General features: G+C 56.2%; 1 protein-coding gene across 2 annotated transcripts in view; it reads left to right on the top strand.

Moving 5' to 3' along the window:
* SCN4A (sodium voltage-gated channel alpha subunit 4) overlaps positions 1–18,740 on the top strand; it is a 43,660-nt gene that overhangs the window by 223 nt on the left and 24,697 nt on the right. Inside the window, exons 2-9 of one of the 2 annotated variants that reach the window (XM_088068101.1) lie at positions 10,481–10,779; positions 11,037–11,155; positions 12,806–12,934; positions 13,033–13,124; positions 14,667–14,996; positions 16,636–16,699; positions 17,261–17,402; positions 18,151–18,363. In XM_088068101.1, coding sequence (XP_087924227.1) covers positions 10,516–10,779; positions 11,037–11,155; positions 12,806–12,934; positions 13,033–13,124; positions 14,667–14,996; positions 16,636–16,699; positions 17,261–17,402; positions 18,151–18,363 — 1,353 coding nt within the window. In that variant the 5' untranslated portion in view covers positions 10,481–10,515. Of the gene's footprint in view, positions 1–10,480; positions 10,780–11,036; positions 11,156–12,083; positions 12,165–12,805; positions 12,935–13,032; positions 13,125–14,666; positions 14,997–16,635; positions 16,700–17,260; positions 17,403–18,150; positions 18,364–18,740 lie in introns of those variants that run through there. The other variant, XM_014261100.2, reaches the window with a different exon arrangement.

Below are 18,740 nucleotides of genomic sequence, written 5' to 3'. Positions count from 1 at the left end.
GTCCGAGCGCTGGAGGTGGATGGGACCAGGACGGACTCCGTTGTCTCTGGGAGGGTGTTTAGGGCTGGAGGCACCTGCTGGAGCCCCCTGCATGGAAAAGTGTCCGGGACAGGGGAGAAGGTCCCCACAAAGGTGCAGGCAGGGCACGGGGATGAGGGTGGCAGCAGCCAACAGGCCCTCAGTGGCCACAGAGCTGTGTGAGGATGAGAGGGGACATTCAGGGACGTGGCGGGCAATGGGTTCCTGAGCCACCCTCCCCACTGCAGTAAAGGAGCCACAGGCAGGGCTCACAAGTCGCAAGGCTCCTTTCTCCTGGCTTCTCCTCCTGGAGGTCTAAATATAAACCCCGGCCTGGGCAAGCCAAGGTTGCAGGAAAGGTCTGCGGGTGCTCCCAGTGTCTCCTTTCGGGAAGGGCCCTGTCCCTGCAGAGCCCCCGTCCCCCGTGGGGCAGCAGGGAGGGACCCCGAGGGCAGAGGGGAGGAGGTGGGACCCCTGTGCCGTGCAGAAATGGCAGGGATGGGGTGGCAGGGAATGGGAGGCTGTCCCACACCGGGGCTGTGGGCTCATGGGCACAGCCAAAAGGGTGCCAGGGTGAGCCAAGGGTGGGGTTCAGGGCTGGATCCCCCATGGGAATCAGGCAGTGCCAGGCTGGGGTTCAGCTTGGGGGTTTCAGGAGCTGTATCCCCCCTGTGCCAGCTCCCATCAGTCACTGCACAAGCGGGGCCCGCTGTGCACCCCCAGATTCATTTTGGGGTAAATCCAGGGGAATACAGTCCCCATTCCCCTCATTCCCCCATTCCCTCATTCCCCCATTCCCCCCATTCCCCCCATTCCCCCATTCCCCCATTCCCCCATTCCCCCATTCCCCCCATTCCCCCATTCCCCCATTCCCCCATTCCCCCATTCCCCCATTCTCCCCATTCCCCTCATTCCCCCCATTCCCCCATTCCCCCCATTCCCCCATTCCCACATTCCCCTCATTCCCCTCATTCCCCTCATTCCCTCCCCATTCCCCCATTCCCCATTCCCCCATTCCCCCCATTCCCCCATTCCCCATTCCCCTCATTCCCCCATTCCCCCATTCCCCCATTCCCCATTCCCCCATTCCCCCATTCCCCCATTCCCCCATTCCCCCCATTCCCCCCATTCCCCCATTCCCCCATTCCCCCCATTCCCCCCATTCCCCCATTCCCCCATTCCCCCATTCCCCCCATTCCCCCATTCCCCCATTCCCCCATTCCCCCATTCCCCCATTCCCCCATTCCCCCCATTCCCCCATTCCCCCCATTCCCCCATTCCCCCATTCCCCCATTCCCCCCATTCCCCCATTCCCCCATTCCCCCCATTCCCCCATTCCCCCATTCCCCCCATTCCCCCCCATTCCCCCATTCCCCCCATTCCCCCATTCCCCATTCCCCCATTCCCCTCATTCCCCCATTCCCCCATTCCCCCATTCCCTCATTCCCCCATTCCCCCATTCCCCCATTCCCTCATTCCCCCATTCCCCCATCTCTCATTCCCTCATTCCCCCATTCCCCCATCTCTCATGCCCGGGATGGAGCTGCAGAGGGAAGTTTGCGGAGGAGCACAAGCATTTCCTCCCCTGCCCTCACGGGCACTGATGGAGCTGTCAGGACCAGCCCGTGGCAGCCGAGGGATGGAACTGTGGCTGCCAGCAAGGGGCAACAATTCCATAAAGCCCTGGGGAGGACAGCAGGACATCCCAGTCAGTTCCATTATCCTGGGGAAATCCTGGGTGGGTTGAGGCAACACAGGATTTATAATGGTTTGAGGGGGGAGAAGTATATTTACAGGAACTGATTAACGAGCACAAAGTCCTGCCTTGACTCCACTGTGCTAATATTCAAATAGCATTTTCTACTTTCTGATGCATGCAGAAGGGTCCAGTTTGGGCAAAAGGGCTCTGTGGAGTCCCTTGGGCAGCTCCAGCTCAGGAGCTCCCACTCAGGGAAATTTTCTGGATTTGGGGTAGGAGAGCGAGCGGCAGAGCCATGAGGAGACACCCAGCACCTTTTCTGTTTGCAGCAGGTTGGAATAATGAGGTGGTTTCTGTGTCGGGAGAAAGGGGAGAAGGTGATGGTTGCTTTGGGAAGTTGTGAGGGAAAAGATCCCAGTTTAGCTCAGGAGAGAGCAGGGAGGGTGCTCAGCCTCTGTGCCTGTGCCATTGCCTCCCTCCTGGGATTCATAAATCCCTGGAAACATTTTGCTTTTGGGTCCCCATTCTCCATTTCCAGGTGGATGTGAATGAGGTCCCTTGGGCTGTGAGGCTCAGCATCTGTGACAGCTCCAGGTGCTCCGTGCTGGTCCTGGTTTGCAGGTGTCCAGGGAATTGGGATCCAGAGGCTGCAATGGGAAAAGGGGCATCCTCCAGCCCTGGGAAGTTGCAGAGCTCCAGATACTGCAAATCCCAGGGGAGCAGCAGGGCTGGAATCTGCCCCTGGTGCTGTGCTGGGGATCCCTGGGGGAGCTGGTGCCACTCCTGGCATCCCCCAGGGAGGACATCCCTGCCCCCCGTGCCCCCGAGCCTGGGGGACTCCGGGGGCAGCAGGTCACTCCAGCCCCACACCATCCTCCCTTCCCCCTCACTGTCCCCTCGCTGTCCCCTCGCTGTCCCCTCGCTGTCCCCTCGCTGTCCCTCGCTGTCCCCTCGCTGTCCCCTCGCTGTCCTCCCAGCACGGCTCAGATCTTTTCCAAGCCTGACACGGGAGCTGCTGGCAGGGAGGAGCCGCAGCTCTGGATGACACCCGAGTGCAGGGTGGGCAGTGGGCAAGCGCAGGGTCCCCACTTTAACCCTTCCCTGGCTGTTCAAGCCCCCCAAAATAACCCCGAACCGCCGGCCAGCCCGGTGTCCCCTTTCCAGCGATTCCCCGTCCCCCAGCAGGGACAGCAGGAGTGGGGATGGGGTTGCATCCCCGGCTCCAGGCAGGAACGGGTCAGTGCGTGGCTGCAGGATGGTGCAACCTCCTATTTCCATCCGCGGCCGGGGAGAGTATCCCAGGATTTCACAGCTCCCGGGCTGTGTGTGCCACCCCGCCCCGAGCACAGCAGGTACAGCCCCAGGGCACCGAGCCCCCGGAACTCCAGAGCAGCAGCGATCCGGGAATTGTAGGGAATTCATTCCCACAGGGGTTTGATTCTGGCGCAGGAGTGGAGGCGCCTCTGCAGGGCTGGATTTTTGGGGTTGGTGTCCCTGGAGGAGCTGTGCCCTTGGAGGTCCAACACGGAGGATTTGGCTCTCCGAAGGAAGGCAGTGCCGGGATGGGCTCGGCTGAGTCTTTGCAAGGAGCTGGAGAAGGGAGTGGCACCGTTTTTGGCAGGTGCAGAGCACCCAAAGCAGTGCAGGGCACCCAAAGCAGTGCAGGGCACCCAAAGCAGTGCAGGGCCCGTGGAAGGTGCTGCTGGAATGGGACACAATTCCAGTGGAATTGTGCATCCATCCTGTTCCATAGAAATGTGCCGGCACAGCTGCTGGGTGTCCTTGTCCCAGAGCAGCAGGAGGCTGGAGAGTGTTGGCTGGCACCAGGAAAAGGCTGGACAGTGTTGGGAGGGCTCCTCTTTGTTTGAGACAGGCAAAAAGCAGTGGAGCTGCATCATTCCCATAGCAGGGAATTCATTCTCTGTGTGCTTAAAATCACAGAATTAGGGAATGGTTTGGCTTGGAAAGGCCTTAAAGCTCAGCTCATTCCATGGGCAGGGATATCTTCCAGTATCCCAGGCAGCTCCAAGCCCCATCCAACCTGGCCTTGAACACTTCCAGAGATCCAGGTGCAGCCACGGCTGGATTTCTTTGGGAAATCCATTCCAGCCCCTCAGCACACTCCCAGGGAGGAATTCCTTCCCAATGTCCCATCCATCCCTGCCCTCTGGCAGTGGGAGCCATTTCCTGTGTCCTGTTCCTCCAGTCCTTATCCCAAGTCCCCAGGTCCAGCCCACGCAGCCACCCCAGCGCCCTGTGCTGCTGCCCTGGGTGACCAAGGAGGGCCTTGGCAGGGGCACTGCGGTGGCACCTGAGGAGCAGGAACTGCATCTGTGTCCCTGCTCTGCCTGGGAAACGACATCCAGCACTGCTGGGCTGGCTCTGGAATCATTTCCCAAGGGCTTTCAGCAGACTGAACCCCTGGCTGGGTTCGGGGTGGATTTCAGGCAGCCCATGGTGATGGATGCGCTTGGAAACCTCCCACATTCCTGCTGGCACACTTGGCTTGGGCCACGCTGCAGGCAGAGCAACAAACCCCACCCAGAGCAGGGTAAAGAGCCACGGTGGTGACAGGAACCGGCACTGGGGACGTGTCACTCACGGGAGCCACCAGTGCCAGAGGTGTCTGAGCCACACAGCCCCGCCGAGCACTTAAAACCCTCTGCAATTCAAATGATAATGCTGGAAAATTAATTTATTTTTTTTTCCTCACTCTCTAAGTCTTCTGAGCCCACCACTATTTTAAAAAAAGGGTGGGAACAGGCTTGGGGGGACTTAATTTTCTTAATGGTATTGTTTTCTTGTGCAAATCACCCACCCTCTGCCTTTAAAGCAGCCTAAAAACCCAGTGAGCTCCCAGAACCACCGTGGTGGTGGAATTCCAGCATCTCACAGCAGTGTCCTAAGAGCCATTTGTGTGTAAAGGGAAGTTTTGGAGATTTCCTGCATCAGATGGTTTTTGGAATGGAGTTACAGTGTAGAATTAAGGGATCAGTATTTATCCAGGGATGGAAGCTTCAAACTCTTCAGTGGCACTGAAAGGGATGTAAATTTGTTTATAAAATGGTTGATTTTGTCTGGCACAACTGAGGTTGCTTATCCAAGTTCCTGAGAGAAACAACCATAATCCTGAAAATTCCAATGCCCTGCTCAGCCCCATGGAAATCTGCAGGACCTGAGGTGAATCTCCCCCACCTGCAGGATTGAAGTTCTCCACCCCCTGTGCCAGTTGTGCATAAAAAATCTATTTCATGTCAGATTTTTTCAATATTTCGAAGTTTTATCCTAAAACTTGTGGAAAATACAGTCAGAACTAAACAAATAAACACCCCATAGGACTTTTTCAGCCCATGGCATCCAGGAAGGTTTTCTAGAGCCATCAGACTTTCCAACAGAGCTTCTGTTACCCTGCAGGTTCCTGGTGCGCCAGCTGGGTTTGGAACAAGTTTGTGTTTTCCTGGCAGCCTAATCCATGGAATTTGGGTTTTTTTTTTTAAAACTATTTAATGCATGCAGGGGTGGGGAGGGGGTTTCATGGACACACAGCAGAGTTGGGTGAGCAGAGTTGGGAATGGCTCAGGAATCTCAGAATCATGGAATGGTTTGGGTCAGAAGGGACCTTAAAAACCATTTAATTCCACCCCAGCCATGGCAGGGACACCTCCCACTGTCCCAGGCTGCTCCAGCCCCAATGTCCAGCCTGGCCTTGGGCACTGCCAGGGATCCAGGTGCAGCCCCAGCTGCTCTGGGCACCCTGTGCCAGGGCCTGCCCACCCTGCCAGGGAACAATTCCTGCCCAATATCCCATCCAGCCCTGCCCTCTGGCACTGGGAGCCATTCCCTGGCTCCTGGCCCTCCATCCCTTGTCCCCAGTCCCTCTCCAGCTCTCCTGGAGCCCCTTTAGGCCCTGCAAGGGGCTCTGAGCTCTCCCTGGAGCTTCTCCTCTCCAGGTGAACATTCCCAGCTCTCCCAGCCTGGCTCCAGAGCGGGTCCTGGTCTCCTCTGGCCTCACCCCACAGAATCCCTATCCTCCCTTTCCCTGCTGCCCTGGGAAGGCAGCCCAGGACAGGACTGGGGGAAAGCTGCTTCTGGAGGAGCGGGGATGTGCAGGGGAGGGGGATGGTGTCCATGCAGAGCTGGGGACATCCCCGAGCTCCCAGAACTGAGCTGTGACAGCCCCAAACCGTGCGGGACCAGCTGGGCCCCGCTGCCCCACCCTGCCCCACATGGTGGGGATGCAGAGGGAGGGCTTCTCCTGTGGGCATCAGCCCCGGGTGCCCTTGGGGTGGAGGTGGTGTCTGCGGGGGGCTGTGGGAGGCACGGAGGGGATGCTGCAGGATTGTGCTGGGCTGCTTTGGGCTGGGCTGTGACAGGCTGTGAGTGCTGGGTGCTAACACAGCTCCCGAGCGAGGCCAGCCCTGAGCCCGCTTGGCACCGTCTGTCCCCTCGCTGCCCTGGTCACACGAGTCCCTTGTCCCACACTAATCCCTGCCCAGGGCCCCGGGCCTGGCTCTGCTCTTCCTGCTGAGTGAAGCTCATTTACACCTGCTCGGGGCCGGGCCGGGTGTTTTCTCTCTTGGACTCGCGTCCCGGTTGGTCTCTGCGGGGTTTTTTTCAGGATGCCCTTGCAGGGCAGCTTTACAGGTGAACTTCTCTTAGTTCAGGTCAGGGCTGCTCCTTGAGCTGCGTTTGGATGGTCTCATCCCACTGCTGCTCCCGATGTCCGTAGAGCTGGGATCTCCCGGGAGCAGCATCCACCCTTGGCACACCCCCAGTTGTGCCTGTCCCGCTAACCCAGCCCTGAGTGTGGTGGGGGGAAACTGCCTCACTCTGGGCTGGTTCTGTGAGCAACTCCAGGGCTGCAGATGCTCCCCCAGAGGACAGGAGACTCCAGGTTTGCAGGTGATCCCCCAAACCTCCCTTAGGGAAGGAGAAGCTGGAGCCTGGGTCAGACAGGTGGGGGGACACCCCAAGCCCCTGTGTCCCCCAGGGCCAAGAATGTCCTCCCCTCTCTTCCTCGGCCCATGGGAGGTTATTTTCTGGGCAGAATGAAGTGCCTGGATGGGGTGACTTTTCCAGCAACCTCAGACAGGACCTGTCACCTTCTGTCCTGTTATACAGAACCTCTTACACATCCCTGGGAGCTCCCAGACCACTCCTGTTATTTTGGTGCCTGATTCCTTTGTATGCCCTCAGAGCAGCAAAAATATCAGTGGGAACTGAATTCTCTCCAAGTGCAGCCCAGGCACCCCTCAGCCAGGAGCTGCTCCCAGCTCCCTGCTGGCAATTCCTGATGCAGGAACTGGGGGTTGAGATGTTCATCCAGGACATGCCATGGGCAGTGTCCCAAAGCTGCAGTTCTGTGTCACAGCAAAGAGGACTCATGCAGCTTAGCTGGGTGGCCAACATTTAAGAAGCAAATAAATCAGTGCTCTGTAGAGATATTTAAGTGATTGATTTCCCAGCAGGAAGGATGATGGGGCAGGGATTTTCCCTAATCAGGGACTCTTGGAGGACTCAGGTCCTGGAGAGCTGGGCCAGAGCCCCGAGGGAACTCGTGGGTGATTTGTGCCCAGGGCAGCACCTGTCACTGGGCCTGAGCTGCCTTTACCTATGGAGGCGCAAAGAGTTTGATCTGGGTTATTTATAGGAGCTGCTAAAAATGTGCCAGGATGTGGCAGGGCAGGGGCAGGGGCTGCTCCTGTTCCCATGGCCTGGGGCTGGTCCCTGGGTGGGATCCTCCACCTGGGCTGGGGCACCCGGCCGTGTCCCCCCCCTTGTCCCGGCTGCACCGGGGTGGGACCGGCCCCACTGGGGACAGGGGGTGCTGGGCTGAGCCCCCGCGGAGCCTGGGCTTGGCTTTGGTTCCGAATTCGGGAAGCAACCAGAGATGCTGGTGGCTTCCCTACTGTGGTGTGTGGGATGTGGACACGGGATTAGCCCTGCTCCTGCTCCTTGGAGCCATCCCATCTTCTCTGGGTGGCCCCAAAGGGCTCAGAGAAGGACCAGGAGCTGCAAAAGACACCAAAAAGCCACAAAGAATTCCCATGCCGGGGCAACACCCCACTTTGAGCCTCCCAGTGCAACGCCAGGCAGCGCTGCCCTGCCCCAGCATCTCCCCCGGGGCTGCCGGCGCTGCCGGCCCCGCTCCATGGGCCGGGGAGCGGCTCGGTGGCTCCGGCCCAGCCGCAGGGACAGGGACACAGCCGGGGCTGCTCCCGCCGGGTCAGGAATGAGCAGAGTCATGGGGCTGCAGAAACCTGAGCCCGGCGCTGATCGCTGGTGGCAGCTGGAGGCAGAGCGGGGACAGCGCCCCCGGCACAGCCCCGGCCCGGGCTCGTCCCGACAGCTCGGCAAATCCCGATTTCCAGGGAAATCGCCCAGAGCAACGAGCTCCTCTGAGTCCTCAGAGCTGGCAGAGAGGTGGGAAGGTCCCCCGTGGGTACTGTGGGTCCTGCTGGATCATGGGTGCTGCTCCCCCGATGATCCCGATGGATCCGTTCCCAGCTGGAATCCTGTGGAATTGCTGTGATCCCCTGCACCAGCGCTTTCCCACTGGGATTTGGGGTGATAAAGCCAGACACAGCCCTGTGCTTTTTGGCTTTTTTGAGCCCCCTGTTATCCAGAGCTGCTCAAGGGGAGCAGGAAGTGGGTGTAATCCAGAGTAACTCCGTGAGAAGCAGCACTGGCAGCACCTCTGCCCCTGCCTGGGCACTGTCCCCTCCCAGACACACCTGGGGCCCCAAATTCCCATTTTGTTCACTTGGATGAGGTCCCACCTCTGGGGTCCATCCACCCCCTCCCTCCCCATGGGGGACCTGCTCTGGGCTCTGTTTTGCAGCAGTTGGGGCCACAAGTTGGACTGGGGCCAGTCTCCACTTTGCAGCGATGTGACTCAGTTTGTGCCATTAAATAACCCCGTTCAGCAAGGACAAAACTCTCCCTAAAGCAGATGGAGTCAGAGAATCCTTCAGGTTGGAAAAGCCCTCAGAGATCATCAAGCTCAACTGTTCCCCCAGCACTGCCAAGGCCACCACTGGCCCCTGTCCCCAAGTTCCACATCCACATGGCTTTTAAAACCCCTGCAGGGATGGGGACTCCACCACTGCCCTGGGCAGCCTGTTCCAAAGTCTGACCAACTTTTCCATGAAGAAACTTTCCCAACACCCAATTTAAACCTCCCCCAGCACAGCCATTCCCTCTCCTCCTGTCCTTGTTCCCTGGGAGCAGAGCCCACCTCCCCGGCTGTCCCCTCCTGGCAGGGACTTGTGGAGAGACAGAAGGGCCCCCTGAGCCTCCTTTGCTCCAGCTGAGCCCCCCCCATCTCCATTTCCAGTCTCTTTTCCCACCAGGGCTGTAAATATCCAGTTTTCCCTAATCCCAAAAGGCTGAGGATTTGCAGCTCTCAGCACAGCAGGGCTGGGGCTATCGGGAGTATTGATCCTGGAGGTTTTTTGGGGGCAGGTGCTTGGCAGCTTCACAGAAAGTTTGGGTTTGCCAGTGCTTGGTTTGGGAGGGTGAGGCACAGAGACGCAGCTGTCCCAGTATCCATGAAAAGCAGGGTTGAGTTTTATGGAATATTGGCTCATATCCCACACAATCTGGTGGTTATGGGGCATTATCAAGGCACAGGGGCTCAAAGCAAGAACCTTTGTGGTGTTGGGGGAGCCTCTGCCAGCATCTCCACTTCTCCCAGGGCATGGCAGACTCTTCCCACAGGTGCAGCCACTGCTCTCCTCCACACTTCCCTCTCTCCAACCCTTTTTGTGCAGCAGAACATCCTCACCTCTCCTAACCCACCCACCTTATTCCTTCTGGGAAGTCATCCTGATCCCTGTTACATTCAAAAGTGCCATTACTACTTCACTTTTTGGCTCAGGATATGCCTTTAACACTTCCTGGGAGCAGAGCCACCCAGCAGTGCAGGTTCCTCGTGCTTCCCATGGCTGGGAGCTGTGCCAGGGCCACGGCCCTGCAGGGCCCAGCTCCTCTGGCTGAGGAACCTCTTGTTTAGGGCACCACAGGTCCCCTGCAGGAGCAAAGCTGTTGATACCCTGCCAAGGGGAGGCAGCTGGAGCGGGGCTGCTGCTTCCCAAGGTGTTTGGTTGTGTTGAAACACCGTGTTTGGGTTGTGGAATTGCGTGTCTGACACAGCCAGGTGGTGACAGGGACACCAGGTGGTGACAGGGACACCAGGTGTCCCAGCCTCATGGTGCCTCCTGACTGGAGGCAGAATCACAGAATTAACGAATTGGAAAAGACCTTTGAGATCTTCAAGTCCAACCATGACCCAACACTCTCTTGTCACCCAGACCATGGCACTCAGGGCCACATCCAGGCTTTCCTTAAACATCTAGAGGGATGGTGACTCCACCACCTCCCTGGGCAGCCCCTTCCAATGCCCAATCTTTCTGGGAAAAAATTGATGTCCAGCCTAATCTTCCCCTGGTGCAGCTTAAGGCTGTGTCTCCTTGTCCCATCACTGTTCTTGGGAGCAGAGCCTGCCCCTCCTGTCAGGGAGTTGTGGAGAGCCAGGAGGTCCTGTCTGAGCCTCCTCCAGACTGAGACTTCCCAGCTCTAAATGGGAATGGGGGTCTGGGAGGAGCAGGAACACACGGGGTGCTGCGTGATCCACACATGATGACCTTCCCTGCGAGCTCAGTATTTCTGCCATAAACCCATTTGCTCAAACCCCACTGAGATCCTGCCACCAAATGTCCCCAAGATGTCCCCAGCTGGTATTTGAGCCAGTTGTCCCCTCAGGCTGGGCACGGGTGGCCCGGAAGCAGAATGAGAGGATGGCCGGCCTGCCGCACATCCCGGGCCCCGAAAACCTGCGCCCCTTCACCCCGGCCTCGCTGGCCGCCATCGAGCAGCGCATGGCCGAGGCCAAGGCGCTCCGGATAAAGCGGCAGCACGTGGAGATGCCCGAGGAAGAGGAGATCAAGCCCAGCAGTGACCTGGAAGCCGGCAAGAACCTGCCCCTCATCTATGGTGACCCACCCCTGGAGCTCATCGGGACCCCCCTGGAGGACCTGGACCCTTTCTACAAGGACAAGAAGGTGAGGGCCAGAGCTTTGCCCTAAGGTGTAAGTCCCAAGCAAAAGACCAAGCAGGGACCTCTTGTGCTTTCCACCATGCTTACCTGAGCCCATCCTGGTGATCCACCACCCCAGACTGCTGTGGTTGCTTCTCTTCCAAAGCAGAGAGGATGTCCAAGCCTTTGGAGCTCCAAACATGCAGAGGGATCTCCCGTCCCTTGGTCTGTGGTGTTGTGGGGGTGCAGAAGGACTAACCAGCCCCTCTCTTTTCTCCACAGACGTTCATAGTCCTCAACAAGGGCAAGTCCATCTTCCGCTTCTCAGCCACCCCTGCCCTCTACATGCTGGGGCCCTTCCACCCCATCCGCAGAGGAGCCATCAAAGTCCTCATCCATTCATATCCTTGATCTCTGGGATGCTGCTCCATGGCCAGGTCAAACCCTGGTGCTCAGATCCAAACAGGACAGGGACAAGGGAAGGTGTTCATGATGGGGTGGTGAGGAAACTTCTGGGTCCCCAGCACAGCCAGGACCTGCTGTCCAGTGCTGTAGTCCGAGGAGTAGCACCTTGGTGGCACCGAGAGCTCGCTCTTGGTTGGAGAAGGGAGGAATCAGTTTGGATGGAGAAGGGAAGAAGCTCAAGTGGTGAAGCTTCCTAGGGAGAGGTTGAAGGGGTTTGAGGTCTGGGCAGACTTGGAAAGGAAGGGAAATGCTCATGGGTCAGGGGATCTGGTCCCACTGGGAGGTGGGTGAGCAGGGGAGTTCCAAGGAGGCTTTGGGAGAGGGAAGCAGAGGAATCAGGACGGAGAAGGAAAGGCATGAAAGGAGCCCAAGAGCATGAGGGACACTGCAGGGTGGGTGGAAATGATCCCAGCAGAGCTCTGGAAAAAGTGGGGAATCATGGCCATGAGGGAGGAGGGAAAGAGGGAGGTTTTGTGGCAGAGGGGTCTAAGCCTAAGAGTTAGAGCTTTCTAGAAAGGGGCTGAAGGTTTTTGAGGTCTGGAGCGACTATGAAAGGAAGGGAAAGCTGTACCCCAAGGTGATGGAGAGGAAGGAGCACAGGGGGTGGAATGGGAGGCAGAACAAGCACCACAGAGCTGGGAAGGGGAGCAGAAAGAAAGGGAAGGGGCTGGGCCCCTGCATGGGAACAGAGAGGGAAGGAGGAAAGTGGGAGCACGGGACTGAGGTAGGAGGAGCAGGGCAGGGTGAGACCAAGGTGGCAGCCAGGACAAGAGGAACAGGAACACTTGGCTTCCTGACCATGGGAAGTGGGGATCCAGGCACCATCCAGAGCATTTGTCCTTGACCAGGTTTTAAATTATTCAGCATGTTCATCATGATCACCATTTTAACCAACTGTGTGTTTATGACAATGAGCAACCCCCCAGCATGGTCCAAGAATGTGGAGTGAGTCCTGAGACCTCCCCCAGCCACGAGGACAGCCCAGCTTGGCAATGTCCCTCAGGAGGGACAAGACTAAGGCTGGGATAGGGGGGTGGGGATCTAGGCACCCTTCAGAGCAGGAGAAGTGTCACTGGGAGGTGCTGGTGGCCCTCAGAAGGGATATCCACACTCTCTACTCTGCATAGGGCATTGAAGAGTGAAAACGTTTCAGAGCTGCCCAAAATCAGGTGGGGTCCCCATGTCTGGAGAGCCCTGAGGAGCAAGTTGGGCTGGGCTGGGTCAGCACTGTCAGTCTGGAGAGGCCGAGCTGATCCACCTGTCCAGGGACCATGGATAACTCAGGGGAGAGAGGAAATCCAGCATTTTCTGCTGTGGTTCTGCACAGTCAGGTCTCAGTAGGGCTTTACAGTGAGCATGGGGGTGGTGGGACATCAACAGGGACAGAGGTGTTGCAGAATGGTCACCACAGGGATTGGTACCTCAAGATGTCCCAACCCACCTTACAAGGTGAAGTGAAAATCTCTCCTAGTGTTGAAGCACCCACAAAACCCATCAGCCCCCAAACTCAAGATATTTCCTCTGGGAGGGGTGGACAAAACCTTAGACCTGGGCAGGTGTTTCCTGAGTGATCAGTCCTGTTTCAGATATGCCTTCACCGGGATCTACACCTTCGAGTCTCTCATCAAGATCCTGTCAAGAGGCTTCTGCATCGATGACTTCACATTCCTGCGAGACCCGTGGAACTGGCTGGACTTCATGGTCATCTCCATGGCGTGAGTCCGGTGGGATGGGGAGGACAGGAGGAAAATTTGGAGAAACGAGGAGTATTCCGGGCAGAGCCCCTGGAGCTCTTCCCTCTCCTGTCCCACAGCTACATTACTGAGTTCGTGGACCTGGGGAACATCTCCGCTCTCAGGACCTTCCGTGTCCTCCGTGCCTTGAAAACCATCACAGTGATACCAGGTGGGAATTAGAGAAGGGGCCTCCCCTCTGTGCCTTCCCTGAGCTCAGGTTCCAGCAATTCCTGGTTCTTTTGGCAGCTCCAAGAGAAAACAGGAAATGAGGTATTTGATAAATTTTCCACATAATTTGGCATTTGGGTCAGGTGCTGCTGATTTTACATCTTGAAATCAGCTGCACTCATCAGGTTGTTTAGCAGCCCCTGAAGAGGCACATGAGATGTTTTTAAGGCTCCTTGGAGATGAATTAAGGGAATTTGTGCTCCCAGTGGATTTATGGGTTTGACAAACCAAATCTCTCTGTTTTGTGCCCACTGTTGGCTGTTCTGGTGCCGAGGCTGAGATATTTAACAGGTATTGGTTTAACATCACCCGAAACATCCAAACTCATGTGAGGAGCACCTTACCAAATCCCTCTGATTGCTGATTTCCAAATTTGATACCATTTCAACACTGTGCTTTCAACACCTGGTGCAAGCACACAGAAATCTGAAGCATGAGATTGAATTGAAAATTAAAATTCTTTGCGGTGAATAAATCCTTGTGGTGCCCCTGCAGGCTCCAGATTGTGAGGGTTCACATTTGAGTGTTTTTTTTCTTCATCAAACAGGCTAAAAATTGCATTGAGCAAAATGTAAACTTCTGCTTCTTTCTGGAATGACATCCCCAAGGGCTCCGCAGAAATAGCAATGGCAAAAATAAGCTGGTTTAGAACATCTGACCTTGGTCAGGCCCTTGGAGAACAGGATTTTACCTAAATAGTTTGGGGAACAAGGAGCTGGCAGGAGGACAGGGCTAAAAATCATTTCCTTGGGGAATTTTTTCCATGTGAGAAAGCTCTGGGCTCAGAGAAGCTCTAAAGATGAACATTGGGATGTCCCAGCATTGCCCATCATCCATGCAGACCTTGGCTGATAGGAACTCCATCCTCCATGGAAAAGTCCCACTGAGGATCTGTGGATGAGCCTCCTCTGGGGAGGGAACAGTGATGTTGGGGGGAGAGATGAGTTAATCCAGATGCAGATGTCACTTTGCCACCTTCACTCGGGCACACTTGGGATTTTCCAGCTTGAAGGGATCAGGATGAGGGGTCTGGCTGGGCTCTCAACCACCCAGGGACAGCAGTTAGACCCAGAGGCTTTCCTGGAACTGGGAAAGGTGCACAGGGTCATCCAGCTGGGGCAGCAAAGAGCTTCTCCATGTTCCACTCTAAAGTGCTTCACTCCAGTGGTTTGGTACAAAAAATGCCAGATTGTGGCATTTAGGGCAAAAAGAAAATCCAAAGGAATTGATGGCTTCCAGGCTGGGATGAGCTTTGGTCTGGATACCCCAAGGCTGGGATGGGGAAGTCACCAGCACCAACCCAAAGGTGACAGTTCTGGGGGGCCCAGCCGTGTGTAGGGACAGAGCTGAGATGTGATCTTTGGGACCTGAACTCGGTGGTGACACACGTCCCCACCAAAGCCAGCACCTTTTGGGGACACCACAGCCTGCTCCCCACAATTAACAGACGAGCAACCAGCTTAGTGGTGGCGCCTCCCCCCAGGGCTGAAGACAATCGTGGGGGCTCTGATCCAGTCGGTGAAGAAGCTCTCGGACGTGATGATCCTCACGGTTTTCTGCCTGAGTGTCTTCGCCCTCATCGGCCTCCAGCTCTTCATGGGCAACCTCCGGCAGAAGTGTGTGCGGTGGCCTCCCCACAACAGCACCTTCCTGGAGGATTTGGGGCTGGACAACGACACCTTGGTCAACTCAACATTCTACGATTTCATGGATGACTTCACCGGGAACTTCACCGGGAACTTCACCGGGAACTTCACTGGGAACTTCACCAGTAACAGCACCTTTGACTTCGAGGCCTACATCAGCGATGAAGGTAAAGCTCCTGCAGCCCCTTCTCCTCTGAGCCCTGACCCTGGTTTGCTCCTCAGTTTCCTGCTCCTGTTGGCCACTCCAAGGCTTGCTCACATGGATCTTCCTGCCAAGCTGGTGGGTGGAACAGGCTGTGCACCCTCGCAGAAGGGACAGATGAGATCAAATTCCCCTGGACAGGGAAAATGAGGTCCACCTGGGCAAGCTAAGCTCTTCCAGGAAGGTTTCACAACAGGAAGGTTTGGATGGACCAGTGTCTCCATCTCTCTCATTTGATGGTCAGGGCCAATGTCCCATCAGGGTGGTTACAGCAGGGAGACCAAACCCTTGAGGAGCAGGTGGAACTTTGGGTGGAAAAACAGAGGAAAAGATGCAGGAATGACATTTTTAACCCACTTTTCACTATCTGAATCCTTCCCCAGGTACCACAGTGCCCAATGAATCCTTTCTGCAACATCACAAAAGCCTCAGGAGGGGAGGGAGGAAGGGAGGGGTTGAGACCAACACAGGTCCTCAGGAAGGTCTAAGGTGCTCCTTTCCTACCCCTTCTTTGAAAATTTTGCCCAAAATGTGGTGGGTTTTTAGTTTGTTCTTCAGTTTTGAGTTTTTAAACTCCATGAAAATGTTAAACCTCAGCAAATCTGCCTGGTAGAGCTGCAGGGTGGCAGGGTGTCCCACAGGGATGCTCCACATCTCATTCAGGACACTCAGCAGAGCTCAGAAGGCTGGGCTGGGTCTCAGCTGAACTTCTTTGGCCCTACAATCAGCTCTGGCATTCATTACGGGAAGGATTTGGTAGGGGACAAGTTCAGTCCAAAGGATCTGATGAGCTCCATGCAAAGAGCAGCCACCCAAGGCCATGAGCGCAGCAGAGCAGCTGCTGGGGCCAGGCCAGAAACCTGGAATTGCACAAACAGGATATTTCCTCCCACACAGAGAAGCCTCATGGCAAGGAGGCAGGCAGAGCCAGGGAGGATTCAGGAAGCTCCACAAGTCCTGGGAGGGCTGTGCTGGGTGATGTTCAGGATTGGATCCAGCTGCCCTCTGCCATACCCAGGTCTGGGGTCTGCAGGTGCTCCTCTGTGGCCCTGGGGAAGGTGACCTGTGGTGGCACTGCTTGGCAGCTCCTGTGGCTCTGGGTCTGTGCTGGAGCCGTAAGGAAAAGCTTTACAGACCTCTGCAATGGGAGCAGCAGCAGAGGGTGTAGCCATGGAGCAGGAGCAGTTTCCCCAGGTTTTTCTGGGACTCCTGCAGTGCCCCATGCTTGGTGCTTCCTGCAAATGCCCTGATTTCCCAGGAAAACAGGCCAGCCCTGATCCTTTGACCTCATGTTAACCCATTTTCCAGATGGCCTGGCCCTGGCCAGATTCAGAGCTATTTCCATGCTTGGGAGGAACCTGGTTGGATTGATGAAACAATCCCAGGAACTCCCTGAGACAGGGCCGAGACAAACAACAAAGTCAACAGGGAGTAGATACCCATGTGCCTGACACTAGGAGTCAGCAAATTCCCCTGGGTTTGTCAAGGAATTTTCCTGACAGCAAGTTGCACCCAAGAGTTTGAAAATTGATGTTTGTGCTTATTTATTTATTTATTTATTTACTTATTTATTTTTATTCCTTGCTCTTTCCCCACCTGCAAAGCCAATTACTACTTCCTGGAGGGAGCCCTTGATGCCCTGCTCTGTGGGAACAGCAGCGACGCTGGGTGAGTGACACCCTCTCCTCTGGATCGCTGGGAGGGGACAGGGAGCTGGCACAGCTCGTGGGACCCCTGGTGCTTGGGATGGGACAGGGTGGGAGCTGGGAATGTGGCTCTGCAGGGGAGCAGTCCAGGAATCCCAATGGATCAGCTTGGGGACCATCCTGAGGGTATCAGTTGGATCATCCCAATGGTATCAGCTTGAGGGGGTATTGATCCAGGCATCCCAAGTGTAGCAGCTTTGGGGCTATCAGCTGGAGCATCCTGAGGGTATCAGCTTGAGGGGGTATTAGTCAGAGCATCCCAGTGGTACCAGCTCCAGGGTATCAGTCTGGCCATCACAACTCTATCAACGTTAGGTGGAGTCAGTTCAGGCATCCCAAATTTATCAGCTCGAGGGGTCTCAGTCTGAGCATCCTGCCTGTATCAGTTTTGGGGGGATCAGGTGGTATCAGTCCAGACACCTCCTGTCTCATCCTGGAGGGGAGGGTCCCCCCGCTGCACCCCCTCTCTGTAGGGATGGGTTTGGCTGTGTGCCAGGGTCTCATCCCTGCTGCCCCCCGGCAGGAAGTGCCCCGAGGGCTACGAGTGCATGAAGGCCGGCAGGAACCCCAACTATGGCTACACCAGCTACGACACCTTCAGCTGGGCCTTCCTGGCCCTCTTCCGCCTCATGACCCAGGACTACTGGGAGAACCTCTTCCAGCTGGTAGGCACCGCCCCTCCATCCCTGTGCAGGTGTTCCTCTTGTTTCCCTGCTGCCCCTGAGGTGAAGGCACTGACTGGAAGCCTGTGGGTCCTTTTCCTGTGTTTTGTGGATCCAGCCAGGATCAGTGGAGATGGGGATGGTGCCATTTACTGCTTCCCTACCATGGGAGTGCAGTGCATTTCCCACAGTGCTGTCAGCTCTACCATGGAAGTCAGGGACTCGTAAGATTCTCCAGAGCATCTCTGGTTCGAGCTGAGGGACAGGATGAGGAGGAGAAGCCATGTCACTTGTCCCCTCATTGAGTTGTCCTCTAGGAGGACACCACAAAACCCCAGCTGACCCTGGCTCCAGAGGCTGGCCAGGTAAAAGGGATCCTACACCTAAAGCTACCCCTGTCCTCTGGAAAGGTTTGCCCAGATGATGATCAGAGTCAGAAAAGGACTGTGTTGGCCTGGAGGTGAGACCTGAGAAGGTGGGGGCTGAGCAAAGCGGGTCAGTGATGGAATACTGGTCCCACTTCCATCGCTCTTAGCCCTTGGGAACCTTGGGAACCAAGGCTTCCCTCTGCCTCCCACCAGTCCCAACACAGTGCCTGGGCCTGCAGGAAGGTCCACTGGGCAATGACCAACCCTTGGAGAAGACAGGAGCAAAATATTTCCCTCTTACCATAAGCAGGAGGGTGTCCCCGGGCAGCATCAGGAGCGTCACCAAAGGGACATCGTGACATCCCTGCCACCTCTTCCCACAGACACTGCGGGCAGCAGGGAAAACGTACATGATCTTTTTTGTGGTGATCATCTTCCTGGGCTCCTTCTACCTCATCAACCTCATCCTGGCCGTGGTGGCCATGGCTTATGCTGAGCAGAACGATGCCACCATGCTGGAGGAGCAGCAGAAGGAGGAGGAATTCCAGCAGCTCATGGAGCAGCTGAAGAAGCAGCAAGAGGAGCAGGAAAGGCTGGTGAGTGGGAAGAATGGAGGTCAAAATGAGGGGTCTTGGGAATAGGGAGAAGAAATGGAGACAGCAAGCATGGTGTAAAATCCAAAGAAAAACTCCATTTGGTCCATAGGAAATAGAAAATGAAGTAACTATTTTGGGCATCACATCTGAATCAAAAAACTGCTACTATCATGGGTGGGGACAAAAAAGGCTGGAAAGATCAAATTTCCACATCCAAACCCCAGCCCAGGGTGCACTGAGAGGCAGCAGAGAGGAGCAGCACAGGGGTGAGGTGTTGTTTGAGAGGTGGAGGAGGTGAGGGACATAAAAGGGCTCAGAAGTTCCAGTCGATCTGCAGCACATCAGGAAACCTGGCAGGAGCCCAGCTCGGTGTCAGC

This window comes from Pseudopodoces humilis, chromosome 29, assembly GCF_049639895.1.
Source record: "Pseudopodoces humilis isolate 2021_Gansu_Grassland_sample_001 chromosome 29, ASM4963989v1, whole genome shotgun sequence".
In the NCBI taxonomy this organism is placed as follows: Eukaryota; Metazoa; Chordata; class Aves; order Passeriformes; family Paridae; genus Pseudopodoces; species Pseudopodoces humilis.
The sequence above is the reverse complement of the archived record's forward strand: the minus strand, read 5'-3'. Positions and strand labels throughout refer to the sequence as shown.